Source organism: Centropristis striata, chromosome 14 (genome assembly GCF_030273125.1).
Source record: "Centropristis striata isolate RG_2023a ecotype Rhode Island chromosome 14, C.striata_1.0, whole genome shotgun sequence".
Lineage (NCBI taxonomy): Eukaryota > Metazoa > Chordata > Actinopteri > Perciformes > Serranidae > Centropristis > Centropristis striata.
Window position 1 is genome coordinate 26404749 of NC_081530.1, and position 24133 is coordinate 26428881.

The 24133-nt window shown below is 39.9% G+C and overlaps 1 protein-coding gene across 1 annotated transcript in view; it reads left to right on the plus strand.

Annotated features, from left to right (window-relative positions):
- Positions 1 to 22262, plus strand: part of znf704 (zinc finger protein 704) — a 52055-nt gene extending 29793 nt beyond the window's left edge. The window contains exons 3-9 of the mRNA XM_059350120.1: positions 10016 to 10119; positions 11486 to 11763; positions 15272 to 15372; positions 15772 to 16066; positions 16794 to 16919; positions 17008 to 17099; positions 18146 to 22262. Of these exons, the coding sequence (XP_059206103.1) occupies positions 10016 to 10119; positions 11486 to 11763; positions 15272 to 15372; positions 15772 to 16066; positions 16794 to 16919; positions 17008 to 17099; positions 18146 to 18260 (1111 nt within the window). The 3' untranslated portion in view covers positions 18261 to 22262. The remainder of the gene's footprint in view (positions 1 to 10015; positions 10120 to 11485; positions 11764 to 15271; positions 15373 to 15771; positions 16067 to 16793; positions 16920 to 17007; positions 17100 to 18145) is intronic.
- Positions 22263 to 24133: the final 1871 nt, after the last annotated feature.

Here is a 24133-nt window from a genome sequence, read left to right on the forward strand (position 1 = left end):
ACTAACATAAAGTATAAGGATAAATCATCATTAATAGCACATACAGCAAGGAATTAATGAAATAAAAGCACATAAATGCTCTTTAGCAGCTCTAATGTTTACCATGTTTATCATCCTACTTAAGCATGTTGACCTCCTGTAGCGATGACAGTTAGCTCTTGAAGTTATGTACTTACTTGATTCCTGTGGTCTATATCTAGTACCATCAGGTTGAATGCACTTATTTTAAGTCGCTTTGGACAAAAGCGTCAGCTAAATGACATGTAATGTAGTAATGTAATGTAATGACCTCCTTCAGATGACATCAAAGCAAGATAGTTTTATGTTGTCCATCACCTCTGTGTGCCGTAAAGCTTCTATTGCATCCATAAAAATGGATCCTTCTTTTCACCCATGTGCTTAGCTTTACAATAAGGCAAACGACAGCCTGCAGCTGTCAGCAGCACCTGTACAAACCTCACATACACCCACATGTGTGTCATAAGTGTAGAACTAGACTTCACACACTCACAGGAAATTAAATAGGTAGCACAATGCTATAAAATGTCCTTTTCTATACTACTCAGGTTTTATACAAACGCTGTTTTCTCAAGATATGTGTTTTGGAACAAAAGGCTGTTATCTGTAACATCTCTAGAGCCTGAATGATGCACACAAGCATGTCAAAGAAAATTCCTGTGTGTCCCTTCATACGTATCTGCCAATCAAAAGCTGTGCCCTTCATGCATGTTAACCCCGTGTCATATGCAGATTCTCTTTGTGGTTTTTTGATTTCGTGTGTGTGTGTGTGTGTGTGTGTGTGTGTGTGTGTGTGTGTGTGTGTGTGTGTGTGTGTGTGTGTGTGTGTGTGTGTGTGTGTGTGTGTGTGTGTGTGTGTGTGTGTGTGTGTGTGTGTGTGTGTGTGTGTGTGTGTGTGTGTGTGTGTGTGTGTGTGTGTGTGTGTGTGTGTGTGTGTGTGTGTGTGTGTGTGTGTGTGTGTGTGTGTGTGTGTGTGTGTGTGTGAGAGGGAGAAAGGAAGAGATCAGATAAGCACATGGTATATGAGGAGATCTGATTTATTGGAGCTTATTGAGGAGGAAATAGGCGTCATAGTCCAGTGGCTGTAATAACGAGTAGACCTCCCTGCACTGCTCAGCATCAAAGAGACAGACCAACCCAAACACACACACACACACACACACACACATAGAGACACACACTTCTAGCTGTTGTCTTTTCTTGCTCACTTACTTTGCTCACAGTGGGATTCGGCAGCAACAAAAGTCAAAGAAGCTCTAAGTGTGGGAGGGAAAGTGAGAGAGGCAGAGAGAGTTTAAAGTGAGTCCAGCAGGGGTGAAGGGGCGGAGAGGAGTGAGAGGACGGAGAACAGACAGAGAAGTGTAGGAGTGAGGGGTGTGCTGGGCAGCGCTGGCCTCTGTTTCAGGGAAATTCCTGTAACCCACCGCACCTTTCAGCTGCCTTCATTAGAACTGATTGATAGTTTCTGGATGACATAGAAACTAAAGCAACAAGGGGTTTGTGCATGTTTGTTTGTGTGCATGCAGAGCGACCTTGGCCCATTTAGTCTGAATTAGTGTGGAGAAAGAGTTTGTTAAAAAATCTCACTAATTTCAAACGGTGTATTGCGCTGTGTGGCTACGTGTCAAACATCATCTGTGTGGTAACTGAACTTGTCAAGAATGTGACCTGCGATTATTTTGTTGACGCTGGGCAGAAGTTTTCCCTCATTAACTTTAAGTGGTGGGATGTTGAGTTGTGTATCTGCAGCCAAATGTTGTTCCAGGGTAAGTAGTAAAAATATATTTTTTTTAAGATGCAAGATTTGGACTGTGGTTTCACTTAAAGTTTCCCTCGGGTTTATTCTAGGTAATGTTTTACTTCTGTTTTTAAGCTTTTAAAGGGATAGTTTGGATATTTTGAAGTGGGGTTGTACGAGGTACTTATTCCTAAGCAAGAACTAAACCCATGCCTTGATCGTTTAGTTTGTTTGTGTTATTGTGTGACTTTGTTGGATCTGAACTAACTAGGTTAAGGCTAAGAGAAGAAATTACCCCTCCCATGTCTTGACCATTTTTGAGATTCCCTTTAGCAATGCACTTAACTTGTAACCCCTCCACAGCTCTGTCAGTTGTGGTTGTACTGGGTTGCTAACAGGTGTGAGTTTTTAGCAGGGTGGTGTTGGGTCTAATTATTTGGCACAGAAGGAAACGGAGACAGAAATTATATATCAATCTCTGCATTTACTATCCACCAAAAACAGGAATAACAACAATTCTTTAAATTAGTCAGTGTTATTCTGTAAAAAATGTTACATTTTCTATACTTAAAAAATAATTGCACCCTCTTGCACTTTGTCCGTCCTGAACATCAAACTAAACCTACAAATGGGATGAAAAACAAAAACCAGGCCCACATTTCATTGAATTACTTCTACCTGTCAAACTAACATGGCCACAGTAATTTGAACCCCTATTATTGTCTCACTCCCTGCCCAGTGTTTAGTTTGAAACTGGACACTGCCCGTCCCCCACAATGGTGGAGGCTTTGCCTGACATGCATGCGCATGCGCACATACGCGCACGCACACACACACACACACACACACACACACACACACACACACACACACACACACACACACACACACACACACACACACACACACACCTCCCATCTTTCTTGTTCCCATGCAGGCCCTTTGTTTTGTTGAATTCACTTGTGGTACCTTAACAAAAACGTTGGCACATTTGTCAAAGGAATTACAAGTTTCAGCACACGCCACACACGCACACACACACACACTCACACTCACACACACTCACACTCACACACAGCTCATCGACAGGTTGGCAAACAGCCATATCTCCCACTAAACTCATCAGAACCCCTGAAGAGGGAGCTGTTGTTTTACTCTCCATACCCTCACAGGGATGAATCCCAACTCATCCCTCATGTTTAATTTTATTTTTTGTGTGTAACATGTGTTTTGTCAATGAAGCGTCTACAGTATGTAGTAACTCTTGAATAGTTCTGTAGCAAATGGTCAGGTTCTTTTGGTCTACTTACTCAGTATTTCCTCTCAGCTCTGTTAAGGCTACTACAACTATGTTTGAATCAGACACAAAATTATAGAGAATAGTGAAGGCCATTTAAATACATACAGTAAAATAAAGTGTGCTTTCTAAATGAATGGACTGTCTTAAGAGTCTCTGAAGAGTCTCTTCATCAGTGATCAATTGTATCTGTATCTGCCTTGATAATCAATAAATAAAATAAAATAAAAATAAGTTCACAAACTTCAATTCCAAAAAATTGGGTGAATAAAAACATAATGCAACAATTTGCAAATGCTTTGTATCCTACATACAGTTGAATACAGTACAAAGACAAGATATTGAATCTTAAAAACTATTAACCTTTGCTTTATGTAAATATACACACTGAATTCTGAATTTGATGCATATTTTTAATATACATTTTACACAGCGTCCCAACTTCTATGGAATCAGGGTTGTATAAGCGCTAATTAAACACTGAAAATAATCACATGGATAGGAAATCTCTAGATTTCAGAGGCTAAAAACAGAATTCCCTGCCATTTTGCATGAAAAATTACTATAACATTTAATCAATTATCAAAATAGTTGGTGGTTATTTTTCTGTCGACTGACTAATTGATTAGTGGACTGATAATTGCAGCTATAGTTAATGGCAAATAAATCAGATATAGATCACTCATACAGAACAGAAGATCAATCAATTAAAGAGTCACTGTCTTTAATGTTATTAACATTACTAGCATGTACAATGTTTGTTTGTTTGGCCTTTTGAAGATAAACTAATTTTTCGGTTTATGAATAGCCCGCGGCAATAAAATAACATGTATCTCTTTCATGTGATGTGCATTAGTAAACTAGCCCTTTCTCTCTCTCTCTCTCTCTCTCTCTCCCTGGTTTTGTGTTGATGAAGCTATCTCAACCTGATAATGTTCCACTTCGGAAGCCTCAGGGGTCACATATCGCGGATGTTTTATTGCAATTTAGTGAAGTAAGAATATTAAAACACACTCGCTCTGTGGCACAAAGAGCGACACACAAACAAGCCAACATATGAAACTCATTTATCAGAATTCACTTAGCCCTCCATTAACCATCCCACTACATCTACTGTGTCACTTGTATCATGCGTTTTATCATGAGTCTCTCTTACACACACACATGCTCCTTTGTGTGTCTTAATTACAGCCATAATAAGAACTTGGACCAAAACTAAGTTTGATAAGAACACCACTAATGGCAAATGTGATTTGGGGAAATTCCCCTTCCTGCTCTCTCCCTCTCATACATCACATCTTAATTATGAGTCCTCCTAATGTGTTTTTCTGAGATTTTGTCTTTCATATTTCAAAGAACCCAGTAATTATTGTCTGTCACTGTTGCCATGGAGATCATATCTAGAGTCACATGCTGGCCTCCCAAGGTGACCAGGAAGTGGTTTTACGGCGACGTGGGGCGGGGGGTTATGGGTGAGAGTGGCTGTTGTGTGTGCGGCTTCGTTACTTGATTTATGTGGCGGCTGTAATGACATCATATTCAACAGCAGAAAGGGTAATAAATTAGACATCGGCTAATGGAGACGGAGGCTCTTTCTTTGTTAGCCAGCGCTCTCTTCTCACAGGGAAGAAAACAATCCCTCCATTTGGCCTGTAAAGTTAATACACTTTTAATAGCTCGCACATTAATGTTAAAAATGTAATTATTCTAAATGTATTCACAAGTAATTTATTGATAACAATATGCAAGAGTCTTTCCATAACTTTAACTACAGTGCAAAGTTAAAATGCACTTACAAAACTAATTGCTCCATGGCTCAGATTTTTTTATATGAATGTTATAATGTGGCATGTTTTGTTATTTTTATCTGAAGTCTCGTAATACTTCAAGTTAACATAATTAGGCGTGTATTAGATCTAGAGATTCCGCTATTAGTCGATTTCTTTTAATTGTTTTGGTCTTCATTTACTGAGATTTGTTGATCAATGAGCTTTTCTTAATGCATTTTTTCATGCTGACTGACTTATTTCTAAGACATTTGTTTGGTAAACACAAGATTAAATGTGGTGCTTTTGCTTTATTCTTTATGGAGAAACTCTTAAAGGTCTCTCGGTTAAATCAACTAATCAATCAGTCAACAAAATCGTTTTAGTGTTAGTCAGCAAACAACATTCCTATTAGAGCCCGACCAATGTGGGATTTTTGAGGCCGATATTGATTTTAGTGGGGGGAAATTATTGATCACCGATATAGTGGCCGATATATATATTGCCTTTTTTTAATCTGGAATAAAAGATAGACCTTTTTATGTGGATTGTGCATTGATTTTTCACCACTCTGCATATGTAACCAGAGAGCTTTTTTCTTAAACATAAAACCTAATTGTGTTATACACTGTTATAAAAACAGTGTTATACATTATATAGTGTATTACATTGTCAGCCAATTTTATAAATGAAAACTGAGAAAATGAAGAAGAATAAAAACTGTAAATTACTGTTCAGTTTAAGTCGATTGATGACTATTTAAAAAAAAAAAAGAATAAAATATAATAATTAATAGCTGACACCATTTCTAAATCACGCCAAGCAACAACAACTAAAAAGTTTTTATAACAGCACATATCAAACAGTATATGCACTGATACCGGTAGGCCAGTATCGGCCGATAATATCTGTCAACGGATATATCTGTCTGGCTCTAATTTCACACAGCACTAAAACAGTCCACTCATTTTCTGACAGGCAGCTGGCTGTCTGGCAGTAGAGCATATCAGCACTTGGATGCACATGCAGCTCTGTCAGCTACTTATTACATTACAAACAGGGAACATTTGCACAAATGATGATATGGGGGGGAAAAGTGAAAACTACGTGTATGAAATTTTTTAGGAGAAGTGTCAACTTGTGCCAAAGAAAGTTGCAGAAACAAAAAAACATTTAATCAAAAAATGTTCTTGTCAGCACAGAGCTGCACTGCTTTACTCTCTACAGCTATTCTTTTTAACCTATTGTGGAAAATGTTTACTCTTTGGATCAATACGTAGACATGCCTTTATTCAAAGTGGAACAAAACGTGATCCATAATAAATACTGCTGTAGGTTTTTGAAGAGATTTATCTACAGCTGCAAAGAAAACGTAATCATGTTTGAGATGAGAATTGTCTCATTTAAACTTTAGTCTCTACTTGGTGGAATAACGTTTGTCAGCTTTGAGTCTCCTAAATCATCTTGAACACATCTGTGTTAGCTTGGCAGTTGGCACATGTGGATTTGGGGACTTTCTTTCCTTTTTCCTCTAGATCTGCTTAAGCTCGGTCAACTTGGATGGGGAGCATCTGTGCCTTAAAGCCATTCTAAAAATAAGCATGGGGAGTCACGTCTGGACTCAGACGGGGCCACTCAACATGTTTAACAGTGTTGTTGTTAAGCCGCTCCACTGTTGCTTTTGGTTGTACAGTATGCTTTGGGTCACATCCTGTATGTGTGTGAATCGTTGCACCAGTGAAAGTCAAAGCACATCTCATTCTTTACAGTGGGATGTTGCACTAGACAGTGCAAAGCAACATACCGAGGAGCATTTTACATGTGTTTGCATGCTGTCAGAGGTTGTTTTTCTGCCTGATAGCAAAGATGCAGTGAGCTTAGTGATCACAGCCCAATACCTCATGTATCGGACCCTGTGGTCCTTGGCATCGTGGTTTCTTTCCCCGCCAATGTCCTTGTTTTTGTAAAATTTTATTGTATTCAAGCTGAAATGTATGTCATTGAATTGGTAAGACACAGTTGGGGAGTTTCTAGATGGATTCAGTCCCACATCTGTAATCTCAGTGTGTGTTCAATGCTTTTATTTGTGCAAATACTTTTTGCTGTGCGCATTTATGAGAAACAATCAGCGCTTGGACAATACAAATGTTTTTTTCAATACAATTCCAGCAAACATGAAGTGCCTTATATTTGTTGTTTCCTCTCTGGAGTCACACCACTCAGGAAAAATGTTTAACTGTAGCTCAAGTAAAAAAAAAAAATCATAACAAGCGAATGACACAGCAGAGCATTTTCCATATTCAAAAATATAGATACAGGACGATAGAATTGTATTACATTATTTTGCAATACACATTATCGATACACTAGCAGTGAATATCAATATTTATGTTAAAACATGCAGGGACTCTAAACCAGTGATTTCCAAACTTCTTAATATATTTCCTTTTTATTTTGTATTACTAATTAATTAATCATTAATAATCATTCTTTCTTCTGTTATAAACATTCCTTGTTATTTCTGTGCTAATATTCAACACCAATATTAACAGTGAAAATATTTGTCTCTTTTGTTGTGCCTATTTATTCCTTACATTCAGTGTCTTTAGTTTTTAAAGAAATATATTAAAAACATAAACCCCCAGCCGATCAGGACCCCCACTTTGGAAAACAGTGCTCTAAACGACCACGTTGGGACAGAAGCAAAAGAAACTAGTTAGCTACGCTAGAGTGAAGTGGTTGCTTCAAGTCCAGAACCTTGTGAGTCGAGTCTAGAGTCCATAAACAACACATAACTGCTGTTTGCATTTTCAGTAATGGTTTTTTTTGCTCACTAAACAGACTGGGAGAGTCACTAGCAGTGCTCTCAATAAAAAATACCATTTACCTCTAGCTGGTCTGAATACTAACAGCCATTGAATAGAGGTCCACATTAGGGGTGAGCAATATGGCCCTAAAAGAATATCACGATATTTCAGGCTATTTTTGCGATAACGATATTCTTGACGATATTACGAAATACTTAAAAAGATATAGAAAACATGATTTTTTTAGTCTGAATATATAAATAAAAATCTATAAAATGTTGTGTGAAGTGCAAATCTCAACAGTTGCCAAATACAAAAAAAAATGACCCTTGACTCTTGAGTATGAGCAAATAATAAAAATAACCATTTAGGGGTTTCGGGGGCATATTTTAATGACATTTTGTAAAGGAGAATAACGGTTCTTGTATGTTTTATTTAAGGCATCTTATTTTGACAGACTTCTAGTAAGTTCTGTGGTGGATTCTGTTAACACACTGTGCTCTTATTTTGAAAGCTGCATGTGTTTAGCGACAGAGAGTAAGTAGCTTTTTGTGATTAAAACAACTTTAACCACTACATCAAGAAGTAGGAATGTTGCCAATATCATGATATGCATTTTTTTCTTTAACCATAAATAAAAAAACTACCAATATTATCGTGAACGATACAATATGGCACACCCCTAGTCCACATCATATTAGAGTTAGTCTGTGATTCCCACTTCTGCTGTACATGAGTGTCTTGTACAGAAACAAACTGTTGAACAATCCTCTTTCAGCTTACTTCTCAGTGGGCATTTACTTGTCGTTTGACAGGTATTAGGAAAGTAAAAGAAGTGTTGTTATTTCAGTAGATCTGTTGCCTGGTTTGAGTTTATGCCAATTAAGATGCAGCATATCTCACCGTTTGTTCTCAGCGGCTGCAAAAACTTTGGGATGGCTGATGTCATGTTTTTTTGTTTCCAAGGCAGCAGGAGATTTCATCATTGTAGTAGAATTGACTTTGATCACTCGGCTTCCATGCACCATCAAAGTCTCTGCTCAGGAACAAAACACACATGCACTCTCTCTCACACACACACGTGGCTTGTTATGTTAATAGTGAGCATGTACCATAGGTATACTGTCGGTGATGAAGCTATTGACATCTCTTTGATCACAAGGATTGCCTCTCTCTGAGGAATACATGCAAGAGGATTAAGACACCTGTCTCCTCATGCACATTTGCCACAAGCCAATTAGAAGAGACAAATACGTGTGCTGTGTGTGGTTAGTCTGTCATATGGATGGGCTAGTGTGTGTACTGTACAGCACTGAGCTTGTGTTGATAATACAGGCTTTAGGGATTAAATGCAAGCCCCACATCAGTCTAGTTTAGTTTTACATTTATTTATTTATTTATTTTGTGCAGCAGGATTGCAGCTTTTGGCTGTTGATTTTTCCAATGGTGTCTGGGTGATTGCATCAGTCGCCCACAAAAGACATAAAAAAATAAACTTAAATGTAATTAGCAGCTTATTTTGCAGACAGTCGTTGCAGCAGAATGTGAAGCTGAGTGAGACCGGAAGGCCTGATTCTTTTTGTCTGAAACATCTGAAGGGAAATAATGAAGACACACACTAACTGTGTTCTTGAGCTGCACACTCTCTCTGTCCAATTTCACACAATATGTGTGTGTGTTTGTGTGTGGTGTGTGTGTATTGTAGCCTGTTAAAATCTGCATCTGAAACAGTTTACAGAAGAGTCGTTGTCAGTGATAATGAAATTATGATGCATTGAGAGCAGAAAATGCTCAGTAGGGTTGGGCCATTAATCAAATTATATTTTCACTTGTGATTTTGGCTTCCAATGATTATGAAAAGAAGATAATTGAAATCAAATGATTATTGTGCTGTATTCCCTTTCACGATGATGCTCTTGTTTTGTCTTGTGTTATAAATACAGCGCACACCTTTTCTTAACAGAGAGTAACTTAGTGACTTAAATTTGTTGAATATATATTTATCAGTATGTGGAGGCAGTGTATTATAATATATTTTTATCTAATTTATTTTTATTATATTTTTATATGCGTTGTTTAAGTGCATTAATGTGACAACGTAGTTGTTATTTTTTTTATTTTTGTATATTATGTATTGTTTAATTTTTAATTTTTATAGTGATATATTATGTTGTTGATTTTTATTTGTCCTTATTAGTTGTTTTGCAATTGAATCATTTTTAAAGTTCAAGAAAATCCACTATTTAAAAGACATTTTTTTTTTTTATTCAATAAATGCATATTTTTTCCAAAGTCAATGGGTAATTGTGTTAAAATAATCATGACTATGATTTTTGCCATGATTGAGCAGCCCTAATGCTCATCAAAATTCTCTGTTGTGTTTTCCCAGGAGGTCAGAGGAGGAAGTGGACATGGACAAGGTGACGGCTGCCATGGTGCTGACAAGTCTCTCCACCAGCCCGCTGGTGCGGAGTCCGCCTGTCAAAGTTAATGGTGAGTATCAAAACTATTAAAGTGAGTAAGTGGGAGATGTCCTTTTGATGCAGTGGGTTTTGACAAATATAATGTGCTTTAAATGAATCTTTGGCTTTGATGTATCATTTCCCCCGTTGCAGAATTTTTATGATAAATGAACCTGTGAAAAAATAGCGCAGCCTAAGCCTGTAATTTGTATGTTCTGCTATACTTTTCATTCCCTCACAGCTGTTATCTTATGAATGCATGCGGAAGCTTAGTTTGATAAATTACTGCCACCTGCTGTGCTTTAGGATCCTCTCATCAATGAGCTCTGCGAATCCACAGAAAAGCACAATGAGTCTGGATCCCTGCCACCCTACACCGTGGCGGGAATCCAAAGTGCCCCATAACTGCAGTCACATGCAGCCACTCAGATAGTCTGCGAAAGCAAACGACCGTCCATTCAACCAAGCAGACGTGCAACCAACCCTCCATCCACCATGCACGCGTTATCACAGTCACACACACATGCGGTCAGATGTTAAATGTACATCACATACATCATGCACACATGCACAAAGTGTAGTTTAAATACCAACCGTACAGTTTTGTCTTAATGTAGTCATACAGATGTCACACTCGTGCACAAGTTGGAGATCATACAATGTGCATTTACATCAGTAAGTTCTCATGCATATTATGCCAAGCCTTGGTGCCATCGCTGACATTTCATTCTCATAATCTGCCATATGATGTCTCATTTTTACAAGCTTGTATATTGATATTACTAGCACTTAATTCAATCAAAATATTTCTGTACCACAAAACCAAATGCATCAGAGCAGCTTTCTTATTGTTGGTGAGCCTTTAATGCGAAACATCGCAAAGAAGGAGAGGAGAGAGCAGCCGTTTCACTAAACCAAACAAACTAGGTCTGTTCTTGACTCTTACTCCCTCTGACTCACATTTTCTCTCATACACACTTATGTACACACTCCAAAGTTTCCCCCAGCCTCAACCTTCACAAAGTGAAATGCCTTTTGTAGCTGATATTCAAAAGAAACATTTCTTTGATCTAAAAAAAAAAAAAGAAGAAAAACACAAGACCTTGGAAGTGTCTCAGCGGAACCACAGAACAGAAAGTAACCCTTTTTTTTCTTGTGTCACAGACAACAGGAGTGCTGGGAGGCTCTTTTGTGTGAAGTGCAAATAAAGCTGTCTGAACTTAATTGAATGTCTTGATCTCCCATCACTGACAGAGGAACACCCACACATTTTGCTGGGGTTGTATCATCTTCAAATATGACTGAAGAAGTTGTTAGATTTACTCTCATGATCTACATTTCTTCCACACTTCCCTTTCCTCCCTCTATCCCCTTTATGTCCATCTCTGTCTCCTTAGAAGGCCTGAGTGGTTCATGGAAAGACAACGGCTCAGCTGGCCCCTTCACCCCATCTAGCAACAGCTCTTCAGGGGGCTACTGGAGCTGGTCTGCCCCCAGCGACCAGTCCAACCCTTCTACACCTTCTCCACCGCTCTCCGCCGACAGCTTCAAGCCCTTCCGTGTGCCCAGTCTGGGCGGTGTGGGACCCGGCCCTGCAGGGCCCGAAGACCTCAGCCTGGATGATCAGGATGGCAGCAGTCTGCTATTCGATGAGCCCATCCCTCGCAAGCGCAAGGTGAATACTGTACACAACATCTGAGTTAAAATGCTGAAAGGAAGGGCATCTTGTTCTGCTTCTAGTTCTGCTTCTGTGATCACAAAATAAACAGAAGAAATAATTTATTGCTGCAATTTTACAATATTTGTCCACACTAAAACAACAAACAGTAAGAACAGCTACAGCAACAGCTTGCAGTGCTATTATCCATCTAGATTGTTTTTCTTTCTACTAATCACACCCTCCAGCTTTTTCACTGTGAAGAAGGGAGCATGCATCTTCTCATGGAGGAAAAGCTCATGCTTGTGACAGCACAAGATGTAAACATCAATGGCATCCTCCTTGGCTGAGCTGTAGTGTTAGCTAGTTTAGGTGAGCTAGAAGTACCAAACTATTCCTTCTGTGCAGTGATACGGTTGACGGGTGTAGTTCGGTAGAATGAAAATAGATCCTACATGAAACTGCTCACAAGGTCTGTGGATTATCTTGAGACATTATTTCTGAAAAGAGACATTGCTGTTGTGTTTTGTAAATGTAGTTTTTACACGCTGAGTGCCATATGGTTGCTATATATTTAAGAGAAAGCAGTCATTGCTATGGCCAATATCTCCAACACTCTATCTCACACCACAACAATCTGAAATGATAAATACACGTAGTGTTAACACGAAAAATATGTACTTTTTGATTTGGGGGTGAACTTTCCCTTAAGATTAATTGCTGTACAGCACTATAACGTGTAATTTCTAAAATACATGCATGAATACAAGCAATAGGCAGAGAGAAAATATGCATTTTCAGATAAAGTTACCTTGGTATGGACAAAGTCACAAGCTTTCAAAATACAAGGTCTTTTTTTAAAAAGTAATCTTCTCTCAGGCTTCAAGTTCCGGTGAAATTGGCCCGTTTCTTCCTCAATCCTCACAGTTTCTAGGAAATAAAATGTGTTTTGTGATCATGACCTGATGCGCCCTCAAAGGCTCGGAAACAGCAGCAACAGAGTTTTCTTTTATTTCAGTGTGGAGCTGTCACAGAGTCGCATATTAAAGGGGTTTAAAAGAGGATGGCAGCAGCTCCCCTGATAACAGGCAGATCTCTCAATAAGAAGCTGTCAGATGCACACAAGCTGCTTGATTCCCTCCCTCAACACACTGTGATATTAACCTCTGAGGTTACGGATGCGGCTCAGACCCTGACTGACTGATTGGCACACATGAAAATGGGACAGGAAAGGACATGCAGCTCCAGTGGTAGTTTTGTCTTTGCTGTCCATATGTTATGAGCACACTGTTTTCTTTCTCACTCATCATTCCAGCTCATCTCATTTCTGCTCACCGCTGACAGCTCATCACATCCACAGCTCAGTGTCACTCATTATTTTTTTAGATGTATTTTGCTTTGCTCTCTGTTTTTATCCCTCTCTCTCCTTATCAGCGCTCCTACTATCTGGCGTGTCGTTTGCTGTCCGTATCATCCATCCATCGCTCCTTTCACTCTCTCTCCCCCTTTCTTCCCCACTTCCTCTTCTGCTCTCGCCAATGTTTTCGCCCCCCACTCTCCCATCGCTCTTTATATATGTGTGTGTGTGTCCCCTAGACATTTGCCCTTCATAATTACTTCTCAGCCTTCACGTACAGCCGCTCCATAACGGCAGTAATGATTTTAATACCCGCTACAGCAAACATAAAGATCCTGCCAGCTTCATGTCTTCTCTAAAAATCAATGAAGCCTCTTGGGTGAGCTCCACATCGTACTGTATTAATTGGGGACTTATCACAAAGACGAGCATCGAGTAGGGAGAGAGAGACATTTAGAAGTGGGAATGAGGGAGAGGGAAAGCAGGGAAGGTTATGGATGAAGAATTAAAGGGAGACTAAGAAGAATTACAGGAAAAGGGAACAGTGATCCAGTGAATGGAGTGTGGAAGGAGACAGAAAAGGGATTCCAACCAGCTTGGATAACAATGTACTACACTTACATAAAAACACGTGCAATATGTGCGATGCCAAGGTTTCACATGACATTATCTACACGCTCCTCTCGTGCTCTCACTTCTCTCTTGGCAAGACAATACCGTTTGTTGCTCACCATTTAATTAACTGTGAAATGGTTCTTTAAAAGGGAATAACAGAAACTCTCTCTCTCACACACACACACACACACTGCTGCAGAAAACAGGCTTTTGTTATCAAAGACAAAACAATGCACAGGGGGACAGATGATTGTTGTGTGTGCGTGCGTTTCTGAAAAGAGAAGGAAAATTAAAGAAAAAAAAAACATCTTGTCAAAATTAAATCAGCCCCCTCAACAATAGTTTGACAGACAGGCCTATAAGACCGTTTATAAAGGCTCAGAGCGGGGAAGCGGGAGGGCAGGGAGGAAGCACACCCGGGTTTTCATGCCACAAAAACAACGCACAGTCTTTCTTGCAGGCCAGCGGTGTAATTACAGTAGACACATAAAAGATACGGGAACCTTGCCAGCTCACAACAAGAGAAAAATGTAATGTTATTTGTCCTTGCTTGTGCTGCACGAAGAGTGTTTGTTCAGAAGAGCTTCACAGGAAGATGTGACAATAAAGCTATACGTTCAAACTGTAAGAAAGATAGTGTGTGTGCATGTGGAGTTGTTTATCTCCTTTGTTGTCAGTGTACAGTGAATATTCAGTGAATTTCACAGCATTAACAGTATGACACCACAAATATAATCCAGATTTATCAATAACAGAATAACCACTTTAAAAATGCATCACCCTTTTAATACACACTCAGAGATAGATATAACAATAATAATTATAATTATAATAATTACAACAATAGTAATAAATACAACAATGTATTGATTAAAAATGACAGATTTCTGATTTGAAAAACTAAGTAAAATGAATTGACACAAAAAATATTTTTTGTAAACAACTTTCATCTGTTTTCAAAAGCAGTTTTTTTTTCTTCAACTACACATTAGCATATGAGTGTAACACTGTCTGTATTAAGCATAGTTGTACCTCATTTAGACTCTGAAAAAAGTCAAAACTCACTCCTTAAAAAAACTTCAACTTGGTGAGAAACAGAGACACAATCAATGTGCTTCTATGCTATCCACTCACTTGAGAAGCCTAAAATATTTTCCTTCTTGCCTGATAACGAGAAGGAAACTGAAATTAAATTAAGAACTTTAGGATGGTTGACCAACCCTGGAGGGAAATACCAGTTTTATCTCACTTTATGTAATAAAAAGATTGGTTTAATTAAATGAGGGAGGGACTTTTATGCATATATCATGAGAAAAACGCTCCGGGAGTTAATCTGCACACATCTGATTGCATCTGATGTGGTTATAGAGGAATGTTGCTTTAAAGTCAATATGAACCAAACACAAATGAATTGAACTCTATAAGAAGTGATGGCTTGACAGTGAAGGTTGCTCTTTTTGCTAAACCCCCCCACATATTTTTGTCAACATGAAATTGTTTATGAGCTCCTTTGTTTTCTGACTGCAGCTGCTGCGCTTTGTGTGTTTCCTGTAGAACTCCATGAAGGTGATGTTCAAGTGCCTGTGGAAGAACTGTGGCAAGGTGCTGAGTACAGCCGCTGGCATCCAGAGACACATCCGCACCATCCACCTTGGGTAAGACACACACACACACACACACAGCCAACATTACAGTAACTACAGTCCACTCAAATCCTTAAAAAAAAGCCTTTTAACTTCCTCTCTCACCCTTCAAACCAGCTTCATTGTCAAAACATCAGATTAATGGCTGATGGATTATTGCCACGGTAACACTTCCTGCGCGGGGAGAGCGGGTGAAGGTGTAGAACAATGATATCGGATGAATCACACATTCATACTGACATTCAATTAAACTGAGGTCTTACACTGATTAACTGCAGATGAAGGTGTTTTGCTGGTTGGAGGGATGGATGTTGAAGGGGGAGTCGGGGGTCGTGTGTGATTGCTTTGACACGTTTTACGAGTAATCAGCATTCATAGGGACGTCTTAAACGTTCTCTCCTCTGTTTGTAGGCGTAACTGTGACTCGGACTGTAGTGACGGCGAGGAAGACTTCTACTACACGGAGATCAAGCTCAATACGGACTCTGTGGCCGACGGGCTGAGCAGCCTGTCCCCGGTGTCCCCATCCGTCCTCTCTCCCCCTCCCCCTCCCCCGTCTCCTCTCCCGTCTCTCGGCCAGCTGTCGGACTCCCACAGACCTCCACAGTCCTCTGACACCAAGGAGCCTCACGCTGGTGGAACCACCCCACTCAGCCGATCTGCGCCCAGCGCACTCTACCTCATCCACACGGACCATGCCTACCAGGTGAGCGTGTGCACAAGCTTGCACCGCTGAGATTAAGATCAGTGTACACACTCAATCGATGCACTCTCTGGATCAATATTCACCACAGCTCGCACTCGCAAAATGCTCATAACGTAGCTCATACACAACTATCAGGCTCCTCATTATCCTGATGATGTGTCTACAATGTGTTTACAAAAAAACTAATGATGTCACAGCGACCATGGTCCCTCGCTCTCGTTAGCAGCTGTGCTAACAGTTGTTGTATATCGACTCACAGCAGCAGGTTTGAGCAACTAATTGTTGGAGGAGTAATGGCACGATCCATCAATAAATGTGACACCTGCATGTGTGTAGCTACATTGCATGTCTTTCAGATGGTGAAAGTCTGATTCAATGGAGGGAAATCGAATAGAAAAAGCTGCTATTACACCATCGGCAACAACTGCCCACGCTGCAGAGCAACTCCCCGAAAAAGAAGACAGGCTTTTTGAAAAGAGACTTTATGCGCCTGTTGTATGGTTCATTTAAAACTAACAAAAGGTGTAACAGTGTCAGTCTAACAGCAGGCAGGCAGCTGGGTTTTAAGAGATTGAAAATTCATGAAAAGGCACAATGTAATTTAGAAAGCAGAGGTTTTGACAAGGAAACATGCTTTAGAAATACCACTGCTCCATATACATTGTTCCATTTGGGTAGAATTACTACCATTATTACCCCCAGTCTCACCTTTGACCTCTGCCCTCAGGCCACGGCTCCAGTGTCCATCCCATCCAGCAGCAGTAACTCAGCCTCCACCAGCTTCACTCCCACCAACAGCTCCAGCTTTAGCATCTCCTGGCAGTCTCCGCCCGTCACTTTTACTGGGACCACGGTGAGGGAACTTTTGATGCAAGCATTTATTTTAAGCCACATATGCTGCTACATTTGGGGTCTTATAATCCCAAATTTGCCCTCTTCAGGTGTCCCCCAGTAAAAGCCAGGGCTTCGGCGAGCAGCGCTCCCAGACCATCGCCGTCCTCTCGTCCCCTCCCAGAGCCACCACTGCCCTCAGGTACTGGATCCACACTGCTTTCTTTATAATTGATTTAATTAAAAGCTGAATAAACTGAAAGCACTTTATAGATATTACCAAGCATCTAATATGATTTTCTACTTCAATTAAACCTGAATGTGTAAAAGAAACCACATGTGGTAAAAGGTCACAAATCAGCTGAATGACTCTTAATTAAAAAGAAGTCATGATTAATCAGCGTCTTTCCTGCCTAATCCATTTCAATAAGGAACCAAGCTGTTTTAGATTGTATGATTTAAATGGTGTTTCCTATTTACCATATTAGAACATTGTGGTTTGTTGATATTAATTTAGCTGCAATTAGAAAAAGCTATGTTCCTGTGAAACCCTGGGGCCATACTTGAAGAGAAATTCTGTAATTTTCAACCTGAACCCTTTTTCCTCATGTTTTTGTGTCTAAGTGACTAATGGGCACAATCGTTTTTTAAACTGCTGCAGTTTTGAGTGAAAGTGGACTTTTATTGAGCAAGGCTTGGTTAGACATAATAACGAAGAGACTGTAAGGTAAAAAAAAAAATGTTTTAAACGGTGCTTGTTTGTGCTTGCCACTGAAAAAGCATTTTTAGTAGAAGTACACTAACGGTGTGCAATTGCTCCAAAGACATTTCAGCCTGTTTCATGGTTGCAGCAAATATGGATCAATTTCAACAGTTGTTATTGCCGTTAGTCACTTAGATACAATAACATGGGAAGAAGGTTAAAAAAGAAGTTTCCCTTTCAGAAAATAGTTCGACATTTTGAGAAATGCACTTGTTTATTTTCTTGATTTAGATAGAAAGTTTGATTAGCTTAGCATAATGAATGGAAATAGATAGAAACAACTAGCATGGCTCTGTCCAAAGGTGTTGATCTTCTCATATGAGTCTAAGAAAGAAATCAAACAAGCAAACACTTTTATTTGTATTTTTTTTTTTATCACGCCCTTGTTGTACTATGTCCAACGACACACTTCTGCAAGACTGGTTGTAGTTCTAGATGCTGCTCTTCTCCATCATGACGTTTTTATCTGTTTTTCTCCTCCCCAGTCGGAAGGTGCGCGGCGAAGGGAAAAAGTGCCGTAAGGTGTACGGGATGGAGAACCGCGACATGTGGTGCACCGCCTGTCGCTGGAAGAAGGCCTGCCAGAGATTCACCGACTGAGCGTTCCCCGTCAACTTCATAGTCCGCTACACCAACGGGCACTGCTGCCTTTCGCCAGAGAGAGGGGGGAGGGGCATCATTTTGCATGCATTTGGTTTTCTTCAGCTCTGAAAAATCGCAACTGTCCGTCAAGCTCTGGTTCCGCCCCTGTCGTCACCCCCCTCAGCTCCACTGAAGGAACTGTGGAAGGAACCAAAGGACAGCGGAGTCAACTTTTACAATGCCGTCCAGGATTCCCAGTACTGCCTCGCCATTCCCACCATTCCCAGTTTATGGGAAACCCCAGTGCAGCTAAACAGTGTAAAGAAAAAATAGGTCTAAAGATTTCTCCCGTTTTTTATGTTGGGTTCAGTGTTGCATCTTTCTATGTTTTGTAAAGCTCTGGTTTTTAATGGAAAGTCTAGTCAAAGAAGGGGTCCAGAAAAAAAAGGCCAAAGGCTTTTTTGTGTGTTTTGTCAAAAGAAAAAAGAATCTTCACTTTTTTATCCAAAAGAAGAATGGGCCTCTTTGCTGCAGTTTTTGAAGGACCTTATGAGAAATCATGGAGGTAAAGCTCGCAGTTTTTTGTTCTTCCTTCAACTTCTCTTGTTTTTTTTTCTGGACTTTTTGAGGTGATCTTTTATCACCAACACCACAGCCTCTCACCTGTTCTTCACTCCTGACAGCCCCGGGGGAATGTACGGCAGAGCCGGAAACCACAGGTTCACATGTAGAGAAAGACACACAAGGTGAATGATCAATGCAAAAAAAAAAAAAGAAGATACATTTTACAGTCAGGGAAAGCAGATGGACCATGCAAGTGATTTACCACATGGAAAGTGCAACAGCATTCACACAAACACAAACACAGGTATTCCCACACAATCAACAGAAGACGGAAACTGTTTTTTATCCAGTTGGTTCATTTTCTTTGTTTTATCAGGGATGTGATTCTAAAGAAAGCAAAAACCAGCAGCTAAAACCTGGGTATATATTCTGCATACAGCACAGCTTCTCTCATTTATTACACACGGCAACTTTACAACCAAAAACTCCTTTATCTAATTCTTTATCTTTTTGGTTTTTGTTAACCATGTTTACTGTTGTTGATGTAGATGTTTTTTCTCTCTCTTTTGGTGAAACAAAGACTGTTTACCTACCACCTGCTAAAGAAAGTGTGTTGAAAGACCATCCTGACAGCACTGGAAGCCTGAAGTCAGCAGCGTGCAAGGCCATAAAAAATAAACATCTTTCACCACATACAGAGAGACAGATTGCCCTCCTCCTCAACCAACATTCACACCTTCCCAAAGGGAACAAAATATCTTTGTGTTTACGTATCTTGATGATCGGTTTCCCAAAGGAGGAGGGCTGAAAACCAAAAGTGAGGCACTTGCACTGTATGTGTGTAACAGAGCACTTGTGTGGTTACTTCTATTGAGTTGAGACGTTCATATCTTCCAAAAGCTCAATTGATTTCTAAAATAACTGATTATAAAAGAAAGTAAGAGGACGTAAAAAAAAGACATATACATACATTTTAATTGAGGGGGGGGCTTTCAATAAAGTACTTTAAGGACCAGTGTGAAGGATTTAGAGGTATCTATTGGCAGAAATGGAAAATAATATTCATAACTATGTTTTCTTTACTGTATAATCACATGAAGAATCATTGTCGTGGTTTTATGGAAATGGACTTTTCCATGATATTCTAATGTATTGAGATGGACCTGTAGATGCCACTAAATCCTACACACCGCTCCTTTAACTGGTCATAAATAGATGTAATGGAAACAAAAATTGCAAATATTTGATCACCCGGAGATTGCTTCCCATTTTTTGCTCCTAGAGTTTTTGGAGAAGGGAAGAATAAGTTCCAAGCACTTGATTAGGGCACTCCTTTGTTCTTTAATGTGCACTGCACACTTTAGTCACTTGGGAACATGCAAGCAAAGCTGCGACTTGAGCTTTCATAAGAGTCCTTGTGGTCATGTGTTACTGACGAGGTAAAAAGAGGTCAAGAGTGGGATTAGTTAAAAGAAAAAAAATCTGATTTGTTGTTATTTGAATGTGTTCATTTGAATTCCAGCCTCTTTGTTTGCTCAAAGGCAGGAAACAGCATCAAAAGGCCAAATAGTTTACAGATGTTCGCTCTGTAGTGATAAATGGACCAACTCTTTTGTCACCCGGGGATGCGTTCTACTTCATTGCAATGTTCTGAAATTGATAGAAATGTCCTGCAAATGTTTCTACCAACAGCATTTACTCTTTGTTATATGAAATTTGCTTGAACGCATTGGCATTTCACACAGAATCCTTTTACCCCAGAGTTATTCAAAACCAACACCAGCTAATAAACTCACACGCTCGCCCATTTAATATACAGAACTCTGCACCTGAAAATCCTAGCTCTGTTATGTTTGATCAGCTGTTTTTTATTTTGTCTGTTTTTTTGTCTGTCATGTATATATGTAGTATTTTCTCAACGCTCCATGTTCATGACCAGTTACCTCGGTCATCACGTCTGCCACCTTATGTACAAGACAGGTTCAAGTAGGACGTTGTGAGAGGAAATAATGTACCGTTCAACCTGTCAGGCTACTTTTGTTTTGAATATAGGGATAGCCTTAAAGTCACTCTTTGAAAAATCATTGTGCTTCTTCTATGTCATTACATTGATGTTTCAGTAAGAAATATTTAGATTATCTTCAAACTGATTTGCCATTGTATTATGTGAACGTATTATTGTTTAAGAAAAGACAAATCTATATATACGTAAAGAAAAAACATGTTTAAATTCAAAGCAAAAAAATACATTGATTTGGTTGTTTTGTTTTTTTCATATATATATATATGTATATATATATGAATATATACTGTTTATGAATTTTGTTTTCATGTTCTGCTGAAGGAAGTTTTTGTGGCTAACTGTAGGAGGAAGCCCGGGCATAATTCTAACTACAAGCCAAGCTTGTTATGATCTTTTCAGTGAGTGTGACCCGCACGCTCCCGCCTGGAGCTCCTTCACGTCACGCTCCCCGCTGCCAGCACTGCTAAGCAGTCGAAATCCATAGTTGATTAAAACCTTTATCTTATTTCCAATTCTACTCTCCCGGTGGCGCGCAGGCCCACTTGCAATTAGTTTGATTGACATGTCGGTGTGTTTGCGCTCCTGTGCGTGCTTGTGAAGGAGCCCCAGGCAAAGTGCGGGCTGCCACTGAGGCATGGTGCTCTGCGTTACTCGCGCTCCTTCTAAGGAGTTTACACACCTTCTATCAAATGGCCTGTGGCGTTTCCCTGTCAGCCTCCTGACAAACCAACACTTTGGGTTCAAGGATGATTTTGTTGGTCAGTGGCTCAATGTGTCATTTTTTTAAACTTCATGCACTTCCCACTGCCCTTCCTCCATCATTGTGGTGCTTCATATTTGTGTTTGGACCGTCTCCTCCATTGGTGTGTGGAAAAATCTGATTCCAGTCAGATTCTGTCCAGGAACAAATCCCTACAGTAGTTCAGATCATTCAGAGGTTCTGGTAAAACTGGATATTTTAAGTGGCATCATCTCCAGGCAGCTAATTTAAAAAAGAAGCTTGATGCTGATTCTACATCTGCGTTGTGTTGACCAAGTGGCTAGTAATAAGATTTGGCCAAAATAAGCTAATCTCACACCCTTCTTTTTAGGGCGAATCCTGAAAAGGATAGTTGCTGCCATGTTTCTCAAACCTCTCCATCTCCTCGGTGAGGAACTCTGGGATTTGTTTGTGGACTGCGGCCTGGCCTGCATTGTTGTACTGAGAACACCTTCGCTGCCAATGGCACAAAGACGGCCTTGGCAGCGAGACACTGGGCCCAGGTCTGTCCGTGCACACTGTGCATACTGGTGCTGTAGCCTTGGCGGGGGAGAAATGGAGGTGCTATATTCCCATGCGGTGCTGTTTCTCCCATGTTGATCATATTAACTCCATTTTGTACACAATGTTATGCTGTAGAACATGAAAATAAAAACACCCTGCCTCAAGCCTACCAAGTGTCCAGACACGAGTTAGTGAGGGGGTCGCCCCAAAACCTCTCTTCTCTTCCTGCTTCCTCATCAGTTTTTAAAGCTTTTTGTTTTTAGTTCTCATTCCTGTCTCCTGTTTGATTTCCATACATTCTGTTCTGTATACCCCAAACAACAAAATGAATTAGTTTTTGTTTTTGTTTTGTTTTGTTTGTTTCAGCTTAAGCTCCATTTACTCACTTTTTCTGGGGCTTTCAACCATATCACACCGTCTTAAGATTGCGTTTTATCAGTTCTCATGGAGCTGGACTGTCGGTCTTCAAAGTTTACATGTTTCTTTCTTTTCATTAGAACAGAGCAATATCAAGAGACGGTCGAAAGCTCCAGAAGAAGTGTGTAAATGGACCTTGAGTTGAGATTGTTTCATCAGCTATTATTCAAAATGTTATGAATTTTCTAAGTAAATTAAAGGGACAGTTCATATTTTTGAAGTGAGGTTGCATGAGGTACTTATCCATAGTTAGTGCGTTACCTGCAGTAGATGTTGGTCAACATGCCCCGAGTTTCAAAGATGCACATAGGAGCACTGACATGGAAGCTCGGCAATGTACTGCTGTGGACGGGGGGCAGCAGCAGAAAGTATTAATGTCCACCTAAAAAAAATCGATATCATTTTAAGTGTATGCTATATTTAGTGCTCTGCAAGGTTAAATAACTGTTTTTGTCAATGGAGTCTGGTGGCTTTGTAGAGCCTCAGCACTTCGGTTCCCCTTGCGTATATAATACAGTGTACACTGATATTGACTTTTTTAGGTGGCTGCTGCCCCGGTCCACAGCAGACTGGTACTCCTTTCTGCTTCTGCAAACTAGGGCCATGCCGACCACCATCTACTGGGTAGATATAGGTATCACACTCAATACGTTTACATGAAACTTGAAAAAAAACAAATTCTTACCTTAATCCGACTAACTGGACAACTGAAGTGCATGTAAACGTGTTATTCCTACTAATGTCGGAGTTCTCCAACTCCGATTAAAACACCCAGATAATGCGATTGGAATTTGATTTCCGCCGGCATGTATGATAAGATAATGCATGTGCGCATGCTCCGCTCCCCGCGCTGGCATTTGATCCCGGAAAACAAAAACATCCAAGAAAGCCGGTCGCAGAAGAAGAATACAAGCGACGGCACAAAGTGACGAACCAAAGACAGGCTAATGTTGTAGCCCTCCAACAGCATCCGGCGTTATTGTCTGTTAGCTGTACAATTATCTATCTTGTTCTAAAATGCCAGTTTCCCGCCTTTCTCCACTTGTTTATTATGATGTAATAGGTTAACCGGAAAGGGAGCCATATTAACCCGCTGAAACAACGCATATCACCACTTAGTGTTGATGAGGAGGACATGTTCCCGTCAGTAATTCGATTTTCTCAGTTGCATGTAATCTTGGACAAGGACAGAAGTCCAATTAGACGCCAAAATCAAATTTTACTGACTGACTACGGATAAGTGCCTCATGCAATCCCACTTAAAATATTGGATCCATCCATTTAAACATGTCGCTCTTAGCTTAACAAAACTCACCTTATAGTACAGAAATGGCTGTTTTAAGTGACATCTCAGCATCATAGCAGTCAAAAACTCTAAATCCATACCCAACAGATGAACATGTTGTGAGGTGTTTGTGATGATGGATAATTTACTTCCTTTTTTGGCAAAACTGGCAAAAAAAGAGGGTTCATGACTCTTAATTTTGACTCCCAAATTGACACGCTAATGAAGCCAAACATGCCATATGGCAACGTGATCCTGTTCTGATCATCTAACTTATTCATATTAGAGCAGAAGTAAGCTCTCAGGCCTGCAACCTGAGGGGAGAGAGCAGCTAAACA